Source organism: Histomonas meleagridis (genome assembly GCF_020186115.1).
Source record: "Histomonas meleagridis strain 2922-C6/04-10x chromosome Unknown contig_173, whole genome shotgun sequence".
NCBI lineage: Eukaryota > Parabasalia > Tritrichomonadida > Dientamoebidae > Histomonas > Histomonas meleagridis.
Window position 1 is genome coordinate 19,193 of NW_027150790.1, and position 23,583 is coordinate 42,775.

Genomic DNA, 23,583 nt, shown 5'->3' on the forward strand with positions numbered 1-23,583 from the left:
CAAATCTTTTTCCTGAACTTTTAATTGAGTTTTTATTATGTGTTATTAATTCGACTTTAATAACTAAAGAAATTATTGAGTTATTTCCTATCATTGGTTATATGTTATATTTATGTCCTTCAAAGAAATTAAATTATTCATTGTATATGAAACTTTTTGGTTTTTTAGAGATATTAGAAGAGCCGAATTTAATATCATCGATATTAATCAATATAATATTTAATTTCGAAATTTGGATATCAATTGATTCATTAAGTTTATTACGAATTTTAAACCATTTTTCACAATATATATTTACTATTTGTCCAATTATATTTTCGAAATGTTTTCCTTTTTCGAAACAACTTTCATTAATTCGAATATATTTTTGGTATGAACCAATCGAAACAGAACTAATTAAAGGTGGACCTAACTCATTACGACCTCGAGCTAAAGATTTAGATATAGTTACATGTCGACAACATCTTGATAATATATTATTTAATACTATTAGTTTATCATTTACTGAGAAAGATGCATTAACATTAATGTCTCATTGTATATCATGTTCTGATTCACAACAAATTATTTCATTTTTATCATTTTTCATTAATATATTAAATGATATAACTTTTAATTTCCAAATTCCTTTATATATAAATCAATTATTATATCATCAATTTAAGCCACAAAATGAACTTCGTTTTATAATATCATTAAAGTTATTATATAAATTATCGGGTAATTACTTTTATCAACATTTATTTGTTGTTATGCAATCAATGAATGAATATTATTATACTGAAGAATTATTAAAACAAACTTTACATATATTAAATGAATATCCAAAGATATATCCAATTTGTTGTTTAATATCAAGTAATTTATCTAAAGATCGAATGAAAGAAGTATCAATTAAATTATCAAATTTAATTTTAGATGAGAATTTAATCGATGAAATTATTCATGATGAATTATGGCCAATATGGCCAATGGTATTAATTATTAATGATATAGAGAATTATAAATATATTTCGAAGTTTTTATTAAATATTTGTGTATCAAAAAATAATTTTAATATAATCGATATAGTATTAAATTTATTTGATATGTTTTCAGCTGTTACTAATTGGGAATTCGAAGATTTATCAATTGATTTCTTAGTTAATATTGGAAATTATTATTATAATAATGAAAAGTTAAAAGAAAATTTTGATTTTCAAATTGGTTTAATTTTACGTTTTATTAAGTCATTATTCTTTTATGTTAATACTTATGAAGAAACAGCTTTTAATGTTTTATATAAAAAATCGATTTTTTATAATGAAAACATTCGAAATGATTTTATTGTGAAAAAATATCCAAAAATTAAATCAATTAATAATATCATTAAATTATTTGAAGAAAATCAAAAAGATTTTAAATTCGGATTTTTATTAAATTCACAAAGAGAACCTTTAAAGTCACATTTGTTCTCATTAACATTACAATATATGAATAATCCTTTATTACCTACATCTTCAACAATTACATTTTGGAAGAATTATTTCACGAATTTATTAGATAGATCAAATAGTTCATATAAGAATTCATTAGAATTACAATTCGAATCTTCAAAATTTTATGAACATTTCTCTGATGTCAATTATAAAAGACAAAAAATGATAAAAGAATTAATTAAAAATCAAATCATTAAATCAAATGAATATTCATATAAATCGATGTTATTAATTAGTGAGAAATCAATTGCTATTTCTACTGAAAACATTGATTCTTTATCAATTAATATCGAACATAATAAAATATATAATAAATATTCATTACATAAATTATTACAAAATGAATTTAATGAATGTTCGCCATGGATTAATAATATTACAGAATTTAATAATTATATTTATGAAAAATCTTTTATATATTGTTCTGAACATACTCAACCAATCATTAAACGAAAATTCGTATTCGAAAATAATGAAAAATTTACAAATATCATCGAACAAAAGAATTCATTTTTTTGCGTTTTAATTAAAATCAAAAAAGAAGTTAATGTAATTTGCGTTTTTAAAAAAAAGGGTTTTGATATTATCCAAAATAATAAATCAAATTATATCGAATTTAAAGAAATTAAAAGAATTTTATTAAGAGATCGATTTCATACGAAATCTTCAATCGAATTATTCTTAAAAAATGGAAAATCGATTTTATTGGATTTTCATCCAATGAAATCAAATCAAATTTTGCAGTATTTCGATACGATAAATCTTGTACAAAACGTTCCTTCAAATCAATTCTTCCAACAATTAAATTATACTCAAAAATGGATAAATGGAAAAATGTCAAATTTCAAATATTTAATGTTATTAAACGAATTCAGTGGGAGATCGTTTAACGATATGACATCGTATCCAATTTTTCCATGGATTATTTCGGATTTTACAACAGAAAAATTCAATGAAATCAAATTCAGAGATTTATCGTTTCCGTTGATTTCAATGAATAACTCGAAAAGTGTCAAGTTCATTAGATTTGTAGCTCCTTCAAATCCAACTTCTTTATCTTATTTACTTGGAAAATTAAAACCGTTTGATTCAATACCAAATGATACAAAAATCGAAAACTTAATACCAAAAACAGAATTTAATTCAATGCAAGAATTATATGATTATATTATTGGTAAAGATTCTTCAAATTGTTGGGAGCTCACACCTGAATTTTACTTTTGCCCTGATATTTTTGATGATAACTTTCAATTACCAAAATGGAGCAAAACAAAATTTGAATTTATTTATTTATGTAGAAAAGCACTTGAAAGCGATGAAATATCTCGTAACTTACATAAATGGATTGATTTAATATTCGGTAATAAAACTAAAGGAAGAAAATCAATTGAACATTTTAATGTATTTAATCCAACATTATTTGAAAATTCCGAAGATAATGATAAAACAAGTTTACGAAAAACAGGTCATATGCCAACAACTCTTTTTACACAATCACATCCACCAAAAAAAGTATTTTCATTTGTTCCATCATTCAAAACTCCAATTGTTGCCACTACGGAATTGAAAGGAATTGTTTTTGCCAGTATTACTTCACATTCCGTCACCTCACTTCACTTTGTTACAATTTTATCTGATAATTCTGTTATAGTATATCGAAATGATTTTATTAACAAAGTAAATTCAAATCAACAAACAATTGGTACAATAACGATTTTAGAAACTACACATTTATGTAAAATCCAAAAAGGAATTATTGGAATTAATGAAATTTCAGGATTTACTACAATAATTAAAGAAAAGAACATAACAAATATCGAATATACTTCGAATAATATAAAATATATTTCATCACAAGATTCATATATAGTAATTTCAGGGTTAAATGGAGAAATCAAAGGATTTATCGATAATAATTTTAATGAATTACATATTTTCTGTAACAATTACATTGATAATATTTCATGTTTAAGTATTAGTAAAAAGTTTAAAGTTATAATCTTCGGAACAATTGAAGAACAAATTATAATATATTCGATACCAAATCATCGCTATCTAAAAACTATTTATGTAAGAGAAACACCGAAAAATATTTTAATTACAAAATCATTTGGAATTATTTTGATCGAAACAAATAATTTTTTGTATTTGTTCGATATAAATGGAAAAATATTAAATGAAATTAATGTTAAGAAATTAAATATAACGAAATGGATAACGTGGAAAGACTTAAAAGGTTTCGACTTCGTGGCAATTGTACGAAATGGAAAATTGTTCATGTTCGAAGTAATGTTTCCGAATTTGGAAAAAATGTTTTATAACTGCGGATGCGAAGTATTGGAAATAGAATACTTGGAAAGTATGAACGCGGTGGCAATGATAACGAAAGACGGAAAGATTCACCTCGTGCCTTGTGTGTTATAATAAATAGAATTTTGGTTAAATTTTATGAAAAAGAAATTTAATGTGAAAATGAATTCTTGAAATTGTAATATTGAATTATACAAATGGATGAAGAAGAATTCTTGTGATGGTAAAACATTTTGTAAATGAAGGAAAATTAATTATACATACGAATGGATAAAAAAGAGTTCTTGTGATGGTAAAACATTTTGTAAATGAAGGAAAATTAATTATACATACGAATGGGTGAAGAAGAATTCTTGTGATGGTAAAACATTTTGTAAATGAAGGAAAATTAATTATACATACGAATTGATGAAGAAGAATTCTTGTGATGGTAAAACATTTTGTAAATGAAGGAAAATTAATTATACATACGAATTGATGAAGAAGAATTCTTGTGATGGTAAAACATTTTTATTGTAATGAAATTAATTTATGTAAATGATTGAAAAAGAATTCTTACATTGTTATGTGATTAACTATGCGAATGATAGCCCTACAGGAATAATGAGAACCGAAACCATTGGATTGTATTCGAATTTAATTCGAGATGATTGAAGAAGAATTTTTGTGAAATTTTCTAAAAACTTGACGATAAATTCAATCAATAATTAATATACAGAGAAAAAAAAATAATTTATTAAGCATTCAGCTAGTAACTTAATAGGTATAATATAAATCAAACTAAATCATAACTTAACTTTGTAACGTACTTGACGGTTATGATCCGGTCAATTTTCAATGCGGTTATTCCCGGTCAATTTAATTTTAGGCATTTCCCAAGACTGCATGGCACGGGAGTTTATAATGGAAAATGATGGTTATCTTGAGATATTGGGTTACGAGGACGAAAACAGTTTTGAACCGAGTTTTAAATATGTTGCAGAAACTATAATATTTAAACATTATGATTTTATTCGTAAATTTAGAAACAAGCATTTTATTATATATAATGAACATATGTTTCATGAACTGCAACTTTGCGGTGGTCCCACCTACGATACATATAGAAAAATTATGTCTCTTTCAGACGATTTATTTTCTGATTCAACTGATGAAGAAAAAAAATTATTTAATGATTATAATGCTGATATTCATTGTCTGGACGAGATATTATATAAGTTCAAATCTGAAATTTTAGCAAAGATATGATACGTATCCGACTGAGGATTTTCTTATCAAATCAAAAGGATTTAATGTGATATAGTAAATATTATTTAAATCCTAAATTTGCTTAAAAAATATGTTTTTAATTTTAGATGAAAAAAATCAAATAATTGTTATTTTATTTATGGTTTGCATTCAAAGCAACACCACCAATTGATACACCAGCAATCATTTTTGTTTGATCTGGTTTGATAATTCTCAGGTTCAATTGTAGAATATGATTCTTTTGTATGATTGACATCATAATTCTTGTAATTCTTAATATATTTCAAACATAAAGTAATATCATAAATAAAATGTACTTTTTTAAGATACATGGTTCAAATACATAATATTCATTTGATTTAAGATCTTCTCAACAATTAAAAAATGCACCATTAAAAATGACTTTAATTAAAGTGACTGAGTTTGGAATACGTTTTTTTTGAAAGACGAGTTGAAAATATTTTTTCTTCAATTATTTTATTTTCAATGATTATAATATTTTCGAATTATTGCACATACAAAATGCAAATTTAGATATTAAAGTAACTGAATTTGGAATTGTGGTATTGTTTAATGAGGAACAATATGATAAAGAATAACTCCCAATTGTTTTTATATTTTCATTAATGATAACTGTTTCTAAACTAGAACAACCATAAAATGAATCACAACCAATTGATTCTATTAAATCCGGAATTATAATTTATGTAAATGAAATTAATATTTCACCTGCAGCATTATGCTTGATAGATATAAACTTTTCCTCAACAAAGCTCCTATACTTCTCCTGGTCTATTTTTCCATATCCGTTGTATGTTATTATTATATTTGGATAACAATTTCTAATTTTTCTTTTTCAATCCCACCAAAAACCATTTACATTAAAATTTTTGCTTAACAAATAATTATTTAAGCAATCTTTTCAAGAAAAAAAACTTGTGCTTTTATCATATTTCTTTATGTAAACATATGTTTGATGACCAAGGAACAATTAAAACCATAAAATATATAAATATTTCGATTTTTACTGGATTGTAAATGTTCGATTCTATTGATCCCTCTATACAAACATGGAAAATTCACTTTTGATGTGCAAATAATCGTTTTATACTCAAAAAGTCGAAATCAAGTTAAGTTATTGCCCGCCAAAAATAAATTGGTTTCTATCATCTGCCTGTCTGTTCGCTCTAAAACCGTTATTACGGTTATTTGGGCTGCCCCTAACTCCGAAAAACCTGTTTGGAGGGGGAGGACGTGGTGCATTGTTCCACGGTTGATTTGCCATGTCACCGTGTGCATTCACTGTGTTTCCAAATGGATTTTCAGTTCCACCTCGAATCCGACCAAATGGACCATATTGGATCTGTAGGCCATTAGAGTTATTAACGCTATGTGTGCCATTATCTGTACTCCGACTTTGTTGTCGTAAAAAGGCATTTCTAATAAGGTCTTCTAATGTGATTTGATGCACATAATTATTTGGACCGGAAATTGTTGGATGAATGGGATGGCCATCACCTCCATCTGCACCATGTCGACTAAATAAATATGTTACGTCTGATGAATCCTCATCTTCATCTTCGTCTTCGAAATTTCTCTGTTGAAACATATCAAAGAACATTGGTTCAGTATTAACTTCGCGCATGAGTGTAATTTTTATGGTTTCACGAACTTGTGGTGGTGCATCTTTCGGTTTAAAAGGATCATGTATGAATGGAACATATTGTAAATCAATGTTAATAATACTTTTTGTGTTAATATCCTGTGTAAGGTTTAACATAAGACTTTTTTCAATTACTTCATATAAATTTAAATTTTCAACATTTAACTCACAATCTCCAATATCCAAATCTTCGCCAAAAACATCATGGTTTCGAACTCGAAAACGCAGTGTTTTAACATTTTCATTCCTTTTAAGCGGTATTGTCAAAATTTGATTCCAGAAAGGATTAACATTATTATCAATAACTCTTGTTTGAATTACATTTAATTTAGAATTTAAATCAACAACAACATATGGGTCAATTGTATCAAGTGGATTTTTTCGTGGAAGGTTAGAAGCTGATTTTATTCTTAAACAAAGCTTCATTTGATATTAACGAACATAGTCAATTTATTGTGTAGTTTATAATGCCGATGGAATTCCATATTTTCGAAGATACTGGCTTCAACTGTGTATAGTGCATTTTATTTAAATAAATCTTTGATAAATTTAACAACTCCAGTAGCTTCAATCAATCAACATTTTCTGTGTAACTGTTTAACTCGCATGTTAAAAAAATAAGAATTGGAAAAATGTAAAATTGCTTGAAAATAGAACATTACATTGACATTTATGTATTTAGCTAAACTTAAATATTTAAGTAATTCTTCGACAATAATTTTCTTGCCTAAGAAAGTTTTTATGAAAATTATTCATTAATTAGAAATTTATAATCAGATTATTAAATCGTTATTCTGCAATCACAATAGGTTGGGTTTATTTTTTGTGAAGATTTTGTATTTATGTAATCCAACAACAATATAAACACATTTTCATTTAAATGTTCAATGATTGATGCACCTTCTACAATGGTTGTGAAAGGATAAATTTTAACAATTTTTCTATTACCAAAGAATCAACCAATCATTTTTTTAAACTTTGCTATTCATAATGAACCTCCGACTAAAATAAAAAACACTTGTATTAGTTTTAACAGCATCCATCAAGTTTTCGATGGTATATAAAACTTAATAAAATAGATTATTAATAATTACTTATAAACAATTCCATTATAAAGCACGGAAAATAAATATTTCCCGATCGGATGTTTGCTAACACAATTTTTGCTTTTTCACACTGATTTATCATGAAAATTTTTGACCTTTTTTTTCGCTATACATTTATATTCCTCTTCCAACAATGGGTGATGAATAAGATGTAGACCTAATATTTTATAAATATATTGGTTATCGAATTGTGAATTACTTACTGATTGAGCACACTTTGTTGTTATCAAGTTACTTGAGAGCCAAAATCAATAACAAAATTGGTTTTTTTATTTGAATAAACAACAAATAATATGGAATCAATAAAGTGCTAATATTTAACACTGCTAATTCATATGCCTTAATGGTTGTTACACGTTGATACTATTGTAATAAATTAAACTTTGATAACAGCATTAATTTCTGTAGATATGAAAGGATATACATAAGTTAATGGATGTAGAATTACGTGTGTATAAACGTTAGTTTTAAACAAGAGGAAAATATCATTTCACAGATCCACCACCACCAAAAAACTCAGATGAAATTATAAAATAATTATTAATGTATCAAATATTAAATTTCGAATAGCAACTAATTTTATTGAAAATATACTGACCCTTTTAGGAAAAAATTGCATAGTGACAATTCAAGCCTTGAACACGACTGACAGATAGAATGCTCCAACATAAATTAGCGAATTTCCATTACACAAATTGAACACAAAAAAATATATTTAACATATTTATCAAATCAAACATATGAAATCGGACTCGGATTTGGTGCCAAATCTTCCATTTTATGATAGTCTTCATGAAGCTTATTTGTTACTGATATGAGTTGATTTACATGTGCTCGATATGCTCTTTGAAACTTGTTTTGTTCACGTTCTAAGTTATTATGTGATGGATGCTTTGAAAACTTCTTTGGGGGTATAGGATTGTGAGGATGCATTTTTGGAGATTCCATTGATTTGAACTCAGTTGCTGTAAATTCTGGAAAACTAGTTTCGGTGGGTGAGTCACGGAAGTTATGGGATTTGAGAGCGCGTTTTTGTTTACGTATTTGGCGATTAAGAATTGACTCAAGTTTTTGAACTTTTTGATTTAGCTCCTTTTGACATTCACTTAGTTTCATGTTTTGAAGGTTTGTTTTTTCATCAATTGGATTTGTTTTGGGCTTTTTTTGATTTATTATTGGACTTGGTAAATCTCGATTATCCTTATGTGGGTGTGTTTTTTGCTTGTCAGCTGATTTTTGTTTTTTGAGTGATTCACATAGTTCATTGACCAGGTCAACTAAAATTGTTCTTTTTTCATTTCCATTATTTGCACAAATTTTTTTAGTTGGTAAAACTTTGCTAATCATCGAAACAAGAAGCATCCAAGTAGTGTTCCATCGATCAATTTCATACTTGGGATTTTCATTTTGAATAGGCTGAACATCAGAGCTAAAATCTGAACCTATGATTTCGTCTTCTTCGCTACTTAGCTTGTCTATTAATTTTTTATATTTTCTTTTTAATGATTCGTATTCTGCTGATTGTTCTTCTTCCATTTTATGTACGTTTAAAATAAATTTTCAAGATCAAACCAACTTTAAAGAACTTCAGACTCAGAACATAAGTATCATAAATTTCTTAAAATATCAAATTAAATTTTGGTCAATTTTTTTACCATTTTTCTGAAATGTAATTTTTCAATAATTAAATTTGTTGTTTGTTTAATTTAAAAGTAGAGATATTAATAAATGCAAACTCTAAGGAAAATTTCAATAAAATCAAATTTACAATAAGTTGAACTCCTTTTAAGGAATAAGGATTTAAACCTTCGGCTACTCAGCAAGAACTATAGTTTCACAAAAAAATCATTACGTATAAAGAAGGTATGTTCTCAATTAATAAGGTTTAAGTAAATGTACAAGCTGTACATAATACATCAGCTGATTTTATTGCATTGTAATTAAACCAAAAAATTTTACTTTTAATTTTTATAAAAATTAGAAGGGTTGATATGAAAATAATTAAGCATTTTGAAAAATCATATAAATATTTATTACATTGAGATAAAATGTTCATTTTGATTTTAACCACCACTTCGGTTCACATTTATGAATTTTATTAATGGGAAACACTGAGAGTGATGAAAATTCACACCCAAATAGCCAGAATACAATGTTTCAGCATAGAACGTAAATAAAAAGTGCTAAAATTTTAACGTACACCAAAAATTTAAACGTCCTTTTTATTTACATTTTCAATGGACGAAGAACAGCAAAAGATCCTTTCAAGAATCAAAGAGATTGTTACCACACATAGTATAGACGTTGAAAAAGAACTCGGAAATTATGATCGGAAACAAACAGGTGTCATTTCGTCAATTTCTTTGCATCGTTGGATTTCTTCTTTAGGTCTTTCTTTAGACAACCAACAAATACGCATGCTTGCTGATTACTATTCTGCTGGTCCTGGCGTTGATATCCAAAGGTTTGTTCAAGATCTAAATCAAGCACTTCGACCTGTTGAAATTCGAAGCACAAAGCTTTCACCATGTGTTAATGAACTTCGAGAACTAAACAGAATCCTTTCAGAAAGATATCAAACCATTCGAGAAGCTATGAAACCATACGATAAACTTAACGTAGGAAAAGTCACAATAGAAAACTTTTATAGAGCTGTTGGTGGAACCCCATCGAACAAGATGATTGTTCGGTATTATGCTGATACTATTACAGGTCTTGTTGATTATTTGAATATTCAAAATGATTTATTATTCTTAAATGAAAAATCCAAACCACAAAGCAAGGAAGAAGATCTCAACCTTCCACCATATTTTGAACAAATTGTACGATATGTTCGTTCACATGGCATTGAAATCAGATCTTTATTTTCCAGATCAGATCCAGGAAACACTGGTTATGTCTCATCCAACATTTTCTTTTCTACCATTAGTTCCTTAGGCCGTAATCTTTCACCTGATCAAATCCAAGAAATTGTCAAATGTTTTTCCAAAGGGAATAATCGTTATTCTTACATGTTACTTCTTAAAGCCATAAGTAATTATGATCTTCCACCTCTTCAAACCACCACTGCATTTTGGGGAGTTGCTCCTGTACCAGAGAAACTTAATCCGCAAACGATCATCAAACGCATTCAAGAAACCGTTCAAAACCGCCACATTGACATTGCGTATTATTTCGAACCACTTCGACAAGAAAACCCAACGAGTACCACCAAATCCAAATTCCATCGCGTGATATCCAATTTAGGCTTAGGGTTAACAGGTGATGACATTGATTTATTATGTACAATGTTTCCAAGTCCATATAACAGTGTCAATTATCAGTCATTTATTGACACAGTATCAACGAAAATCCCAACCAAAGAGTATACAACTGAAGATATCATCACACGCCTTAAGAAATATTTATTAGAAACGAAACAACAATTATCGAATGTGATACAACGATTTGATCGAGAAAACAGTGGCGAAATAACATTATCACAGTTAACATCTGCTTTTAACTTTGTTCGATTTGAGATATTACCACAAGAACTTAATGTAATTTATGAAACATTTCCAGGTAAAACAAATGGAACAATTTCATGGCAACGATTATGCAAAGTTTGTGATCCGAAACATTCGGAATTACCACCGAATGAATTAGAATTACGGACAATGCAACTTATTAATACTGAATCAATACCAACGAATAATTTACCACCGAAACAAATATTAGAAATATTAATTCGTATTAATAAATGTTTAGAAGAAAATGGAATTGATCTTAATGGGAAATTCCATCAAATCGATCGCCGTAAAATTGGAAATATTTCACAAGAAGATTATGTACAAGTTATAACTAATTTACCAATACAAATTACACCGATTAACATCAGAGTATTAATTGGTTATTATCGAATAATGGGAACAAATAAAATCGATTATGTTAAAATGAGTTGCGACTTATTACGAGTTCTAAATTATATTAAAGAAGAAGATGCAAAACCAAAACCTGAATTAGATTCACCCAAGAAAATACTTCCGAAGATAACCAACAAAAATATACACATTTTGTTACAAAGATATAAAAAGTTTTGTTTAAATAAAGATATTGATCCATTATATACATTTAAGTCAATCGATTTAAATGAAATCGGATTAATTCAATCTTATAAAGTTTTGGACTGCTTTAGAAATATTAAATTTAATATTCATCGTGAAGAAGTCGAAGAATTAATTAATATATTTAAAGATGATAAGAAAAGTTATATGTTTAACTACGAATTATTCGGTGACGTAATTAATGATGAAATTATTACCGTAAATTCGCCTTCATTAAAGGCATCTCAACCTTTGACAGCGGAAATTAATAGAGAAGTTATGAACATATGTTCAATGATAAAAGAAAAATTAAGTGAAAGAAATCGATCGATCTTCATGTTGTTTAGAAACGTAAACGTCGATTTTATGGACGAAAACGAGTTTAAAGATAAATTGTTGAGTTTGAATATAGTGATAACTATGAATCAAATTAATGCTATAATTAGAAAATACGAAAACGAAAAATTGGGTAAAATCGATTGGAAAAAGTTTTGCGATGATGTCGAGGCTTCGAAAACTGTCGGTGTGTTCTATTAATATAACAGAAATTTTATAGTGTCTGATGAACCAATTTAAATAAACAAATGATTAAAAATTTTTTTAAATTATATAATTTATTAGAGTATGTATTCCATCATATTAGAAAATTGAAAAATGCAAAGAGGACTTTGTATTATTGTTTAGATAAGAATTTGAAGATTCGGATATCATCGAACAGTATCAATTCTCTCGAAAAGTGGATACTAAAAAGTGCTTTCTATCGGTATTCTACTTTTTGTTTGATTAATCGACAAATTTGGAGAATTGAACCGATTTTGATTAGCTGTTTTTGTCATAACCACTTTTTTGGCATAAATAGAATGGATGCATTACTTCTTGAACAAAAGAATATTAATGTAAATGAAAAAACAATTTAATTCCTTTATTTGGAGTTTATTTTATTTGATTATTGGTACATTTTAATTCGATTTGGGATTTATTAATATTATTTAAGTCACTATTTATGGATGCATGTAAAAACGGATGCACAGAAATTGCGAAAATCTTTCTTGAACAAAAAAAAATTGATATTAATGAACGAGATTTTTATAAATTTTATTTAATATTTTCTTTAATAATTTAATATTATAAAATAATATTTGAAAATTGTTTAAATTATTTAATACAGCGCTTCTTTATGCATGCGTATATGGTCAAATTGAAATTGTTAAATTACTTTTTGAACAAGAAGGAATTGAAGTAAATGTTAAAAATGTTAATTTTATTTTATTAAAATTTGTCTTAATTTTTCGAAATTTTAAAATAAAATTTGGAAATTAATTAGTTCATATAAAACACCAATTATAAATGCTCATAGAGAATTTAATACTGAAATAGTTAAATTACTTCTTGAAAAAAAGAATATTGATGTGAATGGAAAGAATGTTAATTTGTTTTATTTGAAGATAATTTTAATGATTTTGGGTTTTAAAATAATACTTGGAAATTCCTAAAATTATGTGATTCAGCGCTGATTTATGCAGCTACAAATAATCATATAGAAATAGTTAAATCACTGTCTAAACATTAAGAAATTGATATTAATGCTAAAAATATAATTTGTTTTAATAATTTAATATTTCAAAATAATATTTGGAAATTGTTTAAATTATTTGAAACAGCACTTATATATGCATCTGAATATGGTTATACAGAAATAGTTAAATTACTTCTTGAGCAAGAAGGAATTGATATTAATGCTAAAGATATTTATTTGTTTTATTTAAAGTTTATTATAATAGCTTTGGATTTCAAAACATTATTTGGAAATTGTTTGAACTATTTAAAACAGCACTTATGCTTGCAACAAAAAATGGCCACACAGAAATAGTTAAAATATTGAATGAAAAATTGCAAAATACTTCGAAGTAAAACTAACAAAAAAATTATTTTCTGATTTTTTTTTAATGAAAATATTGTAATGCACGAAAATACCGGAAAATAACCACGAAAAAACCTGATAAAATTTAATAACTTTACATTTTTCAAATTAAAATTTTGAGTGAAGCTCAACTTAGAACAGTAACCGTCTGACTTGGATAGCTATTTGAATCGGTTGTACTCAATTATCCATTCAAATAACAAACTCATTCAAATATGACTTTTTGAAAGAATGCTTGGCAGAGGAAATTTATTTTTTTAATGTATCCACAAGGTGCGTACCCACAGGCAGGTTATCAACAACCAGTCCCAGGACAACCAGCCTATCCTCAACCAGTCCCAGGACAACCACAAATGCCAGGCCAACTACTCCCAGGTCAACCTTATCCTCAAGCACAAGGATATGGAAACGTACCACCACCAGTCCAAACATTAAGGATTTCTGGTGCAAAGATCGAAGTTAAACTTAGAACTACTGACACAGATAACGATGATAACGCTTACGTTGAAAACCTTATTGGTGACATAGAGTTTGACGAGACAACAAAAACATTTGTAATTAGAAATATGAGAGGTGTTGCATACGTCGATGGACTTAAGGCTGATCTTGTATTTAATCCAATTAATGGTACTTTCAACCCAATGCGCTCTCCATCAGAACAGTATATAACTGCTTATAACAACTTCCGTAAGAACAATGGACCAATACGTCCTAATCCACCAAAGAGACCAAACCATCCAAATCAACATCCTCCAGGTCAACCAATGACACCACCAGCTTCACCTTATCCACAACAATATCCTGGTCAACCAATGCAACAATATCCAGGACAACCTATGCAACAATATCCTGGTCAACCAATGCAACAATACCCAGGACAACCTATGCCTCCTTATGGCTCAGGTGGATACCAGTAAAAACCAAACTTAAATTTTTTTTATAAATACATTTGTTTCACAATCAATCAAAATTATTCGAGTTCACATCAATTAATTTATCCATTCATATCATTTTATTTCCATTGTATTGGTCAAATATTTAATTTGAATCAAGAATTTATAGAGTCATTAAATGGATGTGTATTGATAATTAAATATTTGATTTAACATTTTGATATACATTTATCATTTATATTAATTTCTCCACAAACTAATCCATCCAATAAGATGGTTTTAATTCAAAAAAGAATTGATATCATTTTTTGATTTACAATTACTTTTGTAAAATACTATAAGAGGCTGTATAATTTTTTTTAAATTATACAGAAAAAATTTAAATTTAATAAGAAGAAATTAATGAATACAATTCATGAAGAACTCCACCAAAAAATTGATTTGGTAAAATAGATATTTTTATGATTATAAAAAATAATGAACTAAAAAAGCATAAACATTTTTAAAAAACTTAATCTTTCACTTATCAGAAATCCTTCTTATAATAAACCGGTGCTTCATTTGCAATTACTGGATTTGTTACAGTTTTTCCGTTGAACTTTGCATTCAATTGAATAAACCACAGAAACAAACACAATTTTTTCGATGTAATACGATCGTTTTCTCAAAACATTAATTTGTAATTTTTATGGAACCAGAAGTGCAAAAACTCTTCGAAACAACAACTAAAGTATATCAAGAAACCCTCAATTCAATGAAGTCAATTGATAATTGTTTAAATTCTTTTTCATATTCAATTCAAGAATATCAAACGAATGAAGATTTTTCTCCTCCAGGATTTCCAGGAACTTTGTCTGATTCATTAGCAAAGCTTAATCAGGCTATGTTTTCATTCCAAGAAATTTTTCATGGATTTTCACGAATATTTCAAAATCAAGATATCACTTCGTTTGGTGAAATTTGCGAAAGCAGAGAATACCAAAAATCTGTTCTTGATAATACATTAAATCAGCACCTCGAAAAGAGACATGAATTAATTAACTCAGTAACAAAAGCCAAAAAAGAGTTGAATGACGCCAAAAAATCAATAATAGCATTATCTAAGAAAAGCAAACATGAAAATGAAAATTTATGTCAACAATGGAACAATTTTAGACTTAAATCTTATCAATACATATCAGAACGCGAAAAACTCATTTTTCATAACAATTCACTAAACGAAATTCTCAGCACATATCCTGGTATTGTTTCAATACTGGAAAAGAACACAGAATCGCAATTTTTACAAAAATTTCTTCCAAAAATTCCATCACATCTCGAACTTCTTGCGCAAAACATTGAGCAAGCTCGGAATGAGCTGAATGCTTCTAGCTCTGCGCTTAATTTCCCGTCCGACTTTCTTTCTTTTGTTGAAAAAAATGATTTTAAATTTGTTGACATCCCACCACCACCGTTTGAAAGATATAAGTTTTCATCACGATTCTCTGCTCCAGAGAAAGAAGTTATTCCAAGGTTTATTCTTTCGTTTTATCCATTGTTTATTGGAAAAATTCTTCATAATTTTGAATCAACATGCCCTGACGAGCTAAATGTCAGTAAAGATCAAAGAGTTTATGTCCTTGAGAACTCACACGGCGGATGGGTTCTTGTAATGCAGATGAGTTATGCAATTCCTGGGTACGTTCCATCTGATTTTGTTGAAACGGTTGGTATCGGCGTGGCGGTTCTTCAGAAAGATGTTCCTTCACAAAATTTCTACGGTTGCTCAGGAACTATCGTATCGGTTATATCTATCGGCGAAAATTCTGTCGAATGCGAAGATATCGATGGGAACAGAACAAACATAGAAAAATGTGATTTAATTTTGTTGTGATAATAAAAAATAATCGGCTGTTTAATTATATATTAAATCGTGAAGTATTTCGAGATTATTTTCTTTGAAGAGGAATTGCACCAACTGAAGTTAACGCGGCTTCTTCAATCAACGTCCGCATTTCTTCGTAGTTTACATTTGGATTAAATTGCATTGTGATTCCAACATATAAATTTTTGCACCATTTTTGCCACTTTTCGGTTTGTGCAGAATGTTTAACGGTCGTTTCTGTAGTGTTTTTTGAGGTGTGTTTACATTCTTTAAAATTAGAAGTAGCAAACCTCCTAAGGATAGAGCTAATTGTGATTTCTTGTAAAACCATTGTCTTTAATTCATCATAATTAAGATGATCATTGTTAAGTAAATCAGATATTTTCTGGTTTCTGTTGTTAATGTCTTTCTTTAGATCAAGGATATCATTGATACTTATAGAATTGTTGATGTTAATTTTCTTTAGTTGTTTATTCGAGATTTCTTTGATGAATTGGGAAGTACGTAAAGCTTGTTCTAACAAAAGCCTTCGCGAGGTTTCTTGAAGAAAGACTTCGCCAGATTTATTTGATATGAGAAACATTGATTGTAATGTTGGTGATGAAGCAAGTCGAGTTAAAAAATCTACGTGACCTTTTAGCTGTGAGCACAAGCGTGAAATAATGATTTCTTTCTCTTTTGTCATATAATCAAATAAATTATTAATTGATGTACTTAAATCAGGTTCGAAAGATATATTTTCAAGTGAGCTCATGTTGTTTTCATCATTAAAATATTCATTTTCATTCAAGTTCTGAATTATTGTATCTATTGTATCTTTTGCTTCTTTTTGTTGTTGTAATAACTTTTTATTTTGAGCCTCGAGGTGACGTATATATTTGTCCTTTTCTACAATTTGAGTTTTGAGTTTTCTAATTTCTTTAATTGTTTTTTCTTCCATTTTGGAATAAATATAAACGGAAATAAATGGAGCACCCTAACTCAAAAGTACGTTTATTTAAATTTACAGAATATTCGCAAACATCCATTTTTATACTTTAAGTACACGTCCAGTACCCTGACAAAAGAGACTTTAACTCGGGTTTCTTTTCTAGTGAGAATGTAATGAACACAAAATACCAAATAACTGTTACAACTATATACAGTTTCTTTGGCAGTATGAGCCAGCCTATGAAAAACGTCGAAGAAATTCCTAAAATACTAATAGTTTTTCTCGGCGATCTCCATTGTAACCAATCAGATACAAACCTTTGAGTTTTGACAAACCCTTCAGTTGATTTTGGTATTTCAGTATCTACCTGTTTCTTTAGTTTCTTTCTATTCATTAGTCTCCAAGCATTAGATAATATGAAAAGTGCTGTACACATTGACAGAAAAGGAATAAAAGGAATGTATTGGAGACAGAAAGAAACAAGAGATAGAACAAAAAGAAAAGAAAGTTTTGTATGAATGTTAAATTTCAAAGATATAACATATTCAAAAAATTGTTTCATGGGCGCTAAAACATTAACAATGGGATTCTCTTCTTCTTTTGATTCAGGTGCAGCATGAGGTGCTTCTTCAGAATGCTTTACTTCCTCAAGTTCAATATCAAGAGATGAAAATGGTGTTTCATCAAATGTTTTTTTTGAAAGAAGTTCTCCTATAACAGACTTTAGTTTGCTTTCATCCATTCTTACCGCTTCTGCTAATTGTCTCAGTAATTTAAAACATTGAAATAATGTTTGTTGTGTTGGAAACTGAAAGTTTGCACTTGCACCATTGCCATCAATAACTGAAATTGTAGATGTTGACCTAACACCACTAAGACCTCGAAGAGCCTCATATGAACATTGAACAATTTGAGGATGAGGAATTGTATTTTTTGGAAGATAAACAAACCTGTTTGTAGTCAAATAAAAAACGCCTTTTGTTGTTGTTCCTGTTTCTGATTCACGAATCAAAAGTTGAACTTCTGGGAATGAAGCAATAGCCGCTTCTGTTGATAGGTCGCCACCAAAAACCAGCGTTGCAATGCGCAAAGGTTCAAATTCTGGATGATTCCATCTTTCGTCAATTCTGTTACGCTGGTTCATATTCTTACTTTTTGTAATGTACTCAAAAAGTTGTACAATAACGGACATCATTATCCTCTTATTCAAAATTGAAAGTTCATAGCGGTTTGGCGCTAAACGAACCAAAAATTTATTCCCAGATTTAGCTAAAATGGAGCGAGAAATGCTAATGTGTACCGAAATCCGAGAAACTCTCCTACCACTGCAGGAATCATTGATGAAGTTAGGAGAAGTAGATCCATCATTATCAGAAAATGTGAAAGAATTTTCATTAAAAACAATTGAACTCGTGGAAAAAAACATTTTACCATCAATCACACTGCATATGAAATATGAAGCTATAAGAAATTTTATAACAGCTATTTCAAAAATAATTTATCAAATTAAAAAAAAGTATGAAAACGAGCTTGATTATACAAAATATGATTTTCTGAAAAAGGAAGATGATGGAAGGTTTACCCTTGTTAAAAAACTTCGGAACTTACATAATGAATCTCTTAACAAAGAAAATGATGATATCCTTAACAAAATCACAAAAGACCTATATAAACTTTCAGACAAGTCAGTTTCTTATGTTGGCCTTATTCTGAATTTACGAACGGATCTTCTTCATTTATCAAATAATTTTATTGTTTCATATCCAGATGACACATCACTTGAAATTATTAAAGAGTATGAGAAATCTTTTCGGAAAGCCGATTTTATTATTTCAGCTAATGAGCTAGAAAAAATCGCCAAAAATTATGAAATTGAATTTGAAGGAATCACACTCCCAAAGGAAAAAGACACTCCTCGCTCACCACCTCCATCTCCAAAGCCATCACCAATAAGTGGCATTCCTCGAGGTATTCCACCAATGGCTCAATTTGGTGGTAACCCTTTATTTGGTGGTCCTAGAACGAGTAATCCTCTTTCAGCACCAATACAACCATTTAGTCTTCGTCCTACTAATGCAGCACCACAAACACATCAAACACGAGTCGAACCTCCAAAACCGTCGAACGACGATACGGAACTTAAGAAAATCAAAGAAGAGATGAAATCACAATTTGAACAATATGTGAAAGAAATTAAAAAGATGCAAAATGAAATAAATGAGTTAAAGCAAGAGAAAGCAAACACAAAAGCACTTTTTGATAGACTTGATCAACAATATCTCGATTTCCAAGTTCAACTTGAAGATCTAAAATTAGTACAACAAAACATTACATTTGAGCTTGAAGAATTCAGGCAGAACACTGAGGAAAAGATACAAGAAAACACAAACGCAAGTAAGAAAATATTACAACAAATCGAATCATTAAAAAATATTTCAAATCAAAACGAAGAAAACATTCGAAAAATTGAAAGTAAAGTAAATCAAACACAAAATAATGAAACAACAAATAGTTTAAAGGATAATTATGAAGAAATCGAAGAACAAAGAAAAATAGTAAAAGAAAATCAACAAAAAATCGATGATTTGTTCCAAAAAATTAATGATTTGAAAAATGATGATTTCAAATTAAGTGAAGAACAAAATGAACAAATTATTGAACTTTCAAAAAGAGTAAATGAAATGGGACAACAGTGGTCTGATTTGGCAGGAAAAATAGATAAACAATTCGCAATGCTCTTTAAAAGAATGAACTCTAAGTTAAGAAAAAAATTTGATCCGACAAACCCAAAAAACTCACCAATATCATCACTTGATTAATAAATTTAAAATGTTTTAATTTTATTGTGACAACTAAAAAACATGAAAATATCGCAAAAAACGGTTTTTCAATTGCAATAAATTTTTAATTATTTGTTTTAATTAACTAATTTATACATATTAAAAGTTACGTAAATGTCCGCTTTGGTAGCTCAATCGGCAGAGCGCAGGTCTCATAATCCTGAGGTCGTGGGTTCGAGCCCCATCCAAAGCAAAATGGATCATTTTTTGTTTTTTTTTCCCTGAAAATGCAGCTACGTGCTCGCAGGACAGAAATAGAAGTCCTCAGCCAGGAGGGTTACGAATTTTAAATCCACGAGATCGATTATAATCTGATGATTCAGAAGATCTTTTGACTTTACCTACCCCAGTCGACTCTACTCCTTCTCTCGCACATTCTACACCCTTAGGAGCTTCGATATCTCCAAAACCCAGCCCCGAAGCTTTGGAAGAAGATATCATCTACGCCGCTGATAAGACCGCTTTTGACCATCTCAAAAATTTTCCAAATGTGTAACTATTCAAAGGACTTTTTCTTAGAAAACCGGAAATTCCTTACCCTGATCTTTTGAATTCTGAAGATTCCGATGATTCCTCTGAATTTTCTTTTGAGGAGACGGATAGCAGCGAGATTCAGCCACAAAACGATCAACCTATAGAATTTACAGATAATTATCTTAGAAATCCAGAAGACGACGACGATGAAAACCCGATTCAATTTAATGTTAACATTCAGACAATCGATGAAGTCAATGAACAAGAAGATATCACAAATAAAGTTATTAACAAGCTCATAACAATCACAGATATCAAAAAACTTAGAGAATACATTGATACGCTCGACGAATCAGTTTTTGACAACTATTCAGATTTCGATATAAAGGAACATAATTTGATTCAGCTTATGATTCTGAGGTACTGGTTTCCACAACCTTATATTTATTGTTGTAAATATCATAACTGCAATTATGGAACCAACCATCACCAACAAATTGATTCACATTTATTCAATACTCATCATAAACAATATCAAAAACACAATTGTTTAACATCAGAAATCATTGGATATTTATTAGTAAAAGATACTGAGTAATACGAATATGATCATACAAATAATACTTATAACAAATTAGAACAAATAAAAATTTGTTTAATGAATAACTGTAATTATGTTACAACCAAAACAGGATCAGCATATGACCACTATAAAAAGCAGCATAAAACCTACCTCTAATGGCGGAAAGATGCAGGCCCTTTTTGGGGTCTAATTATGAGTTATGTTGAAGAAAATATTACATTACCTACAATTTATGAGTTATTATAACCTAGAGATTGTTGTAAATGTACAATGTGTGGAACAATAGTTAGTTCAGTTCAAGCTATGAGACTTCATAATTCCCAAACTCATATCAATTCAAAACAAACAGTTAGAGGTTCTAGACCAAATAATATTCAAGAAATTCAAATAATCAATGGTTCACTAAAAGAAATTGAAATCGCAAATAGCCAAAATTATAAAGATTCAGAAGATAGTTATATTGAAAAACAACAAAGTGAATCTTCATCAGATAATGAGCATATAATTATAAATCAGAAGGATACTAAAGACACAACAGAAACTAGTCAACAAGAATCAGAAACTCAAGAAGTCGAAGAATTGCATGCATTAAACATCGAAACTCAAAACAGGGAAGAATCTAATTCATCAGTAATTGAAGAAGAAAAACAACTAAATCATAATTCTAAAAACACAGTTAAAATGTTAAACAATAACCAATATCAATTCTATAATGACAAATGTAACAAATGGAGAAATAAATATCGAAATCAGAACGTTAGTTTCAAAAGATTAAACAAAGCACAACGAAAAACTATTCAGCCGAAAATCAATGAATTATTTAAAAATTTTATTATCGAAGAAGCTAAATTTTTATCAGACAAAGACAACATTACATGGAATATTATGGATGGATTTTTAATTAAAACAACACATAGAATTCAAAAGCTATTAACAAATACATTTCCCAATCTCAATCAAATAAATATTAAATTCGATGAGAAACAAATCATAAGAAAAGAAAAACTATACTTATATCAAAATAAAATTATTGAAATCGACAAAATTATTGATTACATTAATAAAATTATAGATATTATTAATGCACATCAAGAAGATTTAAACAATAACCAAAACGCATTAAATGCTATTGCTAATATTAAAGAAGGTTTAATCAAATCATTAAGTAAATTTAGTGAAGATGATTTAAAAAACATATTTAATATTCGATCAGTTGAAGATATAGACAATTTGATTAATGAAGACGAAGAACATCGAGAAGAAAGATTTAAATGGATTAGAACAATACTTAGAAATTATATTGATAAATTAAACCCAAATGATATAAAAGGAAGTGAAAAACTACGTAAATTTTATGATGAAGACCCTAAAAGATGTATCCGATGGAAACTATTAGCCAATACAACACCTTAATGTAATATAACAATCGAACAACTTGAAAAACATTTTAATAATGAATGGGCTAATAAAAAACATATTATAGAAGATGATACATGGAATTTACCTAAACTTCTATCTAATGAAGACAACAAATTTATTATTGATTATATTACAGATGAAAAGAATATCATTAATACAATTAAAATTAAAGACAATTTATCTGCATGTGGTCCAGATGGAATTCCTAATTCTGTTTGGAAAAGAAATTAAAAAAATACAGCAATTTTATTATCTCTAATTATTAAAAACATTATTAAATTTCAAAAAATACCAGAACAATGGAAACAATTCAAAACTATTTTAATATTCAAAAAAGATGACCCATCAATACCAAAGAATTGGAGACCAATAAGTATTTCAGATACAATTTACAGAATATTTACTACATTATTAGCAGATAGTATCCAAATAGTGAACAAATCAAAACATATTTTCTCACCACAACAAAAAGGATTCATTAAAGGTTGTAATGGTTGCACTGAACATACAGTCACAGCCAATGAATTAATATCTGATGCTTATAGGAAAAATAGGAATATTATTATTACAACTCTAGACTTTGCTAATGCATTCGGTTCAATTCCACATAAATAAATCTTTAATAATATGAAACAATAAGGCTTTAACAATAATATAATCGAAATTATTCATTCTATGTATCAAAATATTTCCACAAACATTGTTATCAATGGAATCAAATCAAATAATATTAGAATAAGAAGAGTTGTTAGACAAGGATGTCCTCTATCA

At 28.3% G+C, this 23,583-nt stretch overlaps 7 protein-coding genes across 7 annotated transcripts; 4 read left to right on the forward strand and 3 right to left on the reverse strand.

Moving 5' to 3' along the window:
• Positions 1–6,171: 6,171 nt before the first annotated feature.
• On the reverse strand, positions 6,172–7,125 carry GO595_002318 (C2 domain containing protein; the record flags this gene model as incomplete). Its single annotated transcript, XM_067915215.1, has 1 exon — positions 6,172–7,125. One exon carries the CDS (start codon positions 7,123–7,125, stop codon positions 6,172–6,174), a length of 954 nt encoding a protein of 317 aa, XP_067777499.1.
• A 1,412-nt stretch (positions 7,126–8,537) lies between these two features.
• Positions 8,538–9,341, reverse strand: GO595_002319 (uncharacterized protein; the record flags this gene model as incomplete). The annotated part of the gene is made up of 1 exon (XM_067915216.1): positions 8,538–9,341. The coding sequence occupies one exon, from the start codon at positions 9,339–9,341 to the stop codon at positions 8,538–8,540; it is 804 nt and encodes a 267-aa protein (XP_067777500.1).
• A 701-nt stretch (positions 9,342–10,042) lies between these two features.
• Positions 10,043–11,690, forward strand: GO595_002320 (EF hand family protein; the record flags this gene model as incomplete). The annotated part of the gene is made up of 2 exons (XM_067915217.1): positions 10,043–11,600; positions 11,683–11,690. The coding sequence occupies 2 exons, from the start codon at positions 10,043–10,045 to the stop codon at positions 11,688–11,690; spliced, it is 1,566 nt and encodes a 521-aa protein (XP_067777501.1).
• A 2,378-nt stretch (positions 11,691–14,068) lies between these two features.
• Positions 14,069–14,725, forward strand: GO595_002321 (uncharacterized protein; the record flags this gene model as incomplete). The annotated part of the gene is made up of 1 exon (XM_067915218.1): positions 14,069–14,725. One exon carries the CDS (start codon positions 14,069–14,071, stop codon positions 14,723–14,725), a length of 657 nt encoding a protein of 218 aa, XP_067777502.1.
• A 664-nt stretch (positions 14,726–15,389) lies between these two features.
• Positions 15,390–16,574, forward strand: GO595_002322 (SH3 domain containing protein; the record flags this gene model as incomplete). Its single annotated transcript, XM_067915219.1, has 1 exon — positions 15,390–16,574. The coding sequence occupies one exon, from the start codon at positions 15,390–15,392 to the stop codon at positions 16,572–16,574; it is 1,185 nt and encodes a 394-aa protein (XP_067777503.1).
• A 1,028-nt stretch (positions 16,575–17,602) lies between these two features.
• Positions 17,603–18,640, reverse strand: GO595_002323 (uncharacterized protein; the record flags this gene model as incomplete). Its single annotated transcript, XM_067915220.1, has 1 exon — positions 17,603–18,640. One exon carries the CDS (start codon positions 18,638–18,640, stop codon positions 17,603–17,605), a length of 1,038 nt encoding a protein of 345 aa, XP_067777504.1.
• A 130-nt stretch (positions 18,641–18,770) lies between these two features.
• On the forward strand, positions 18,771–20,315 carry GO595_002324 (uncharacterized protein; the record flags this gene model as incomplete). Its single annotated transcript, XM_067915221.1, has 1 exon — positions 18,771–20,315. One exon carries the CDS (start codon positions 18,771–18,773, stop codon positions 20,313–20,315), a length of 1,545 nt encoding a protein of 514 aa, XP_067777505.1.
• Positions 20,316–23,583: the final 3,268 nt, after the last annotated feature.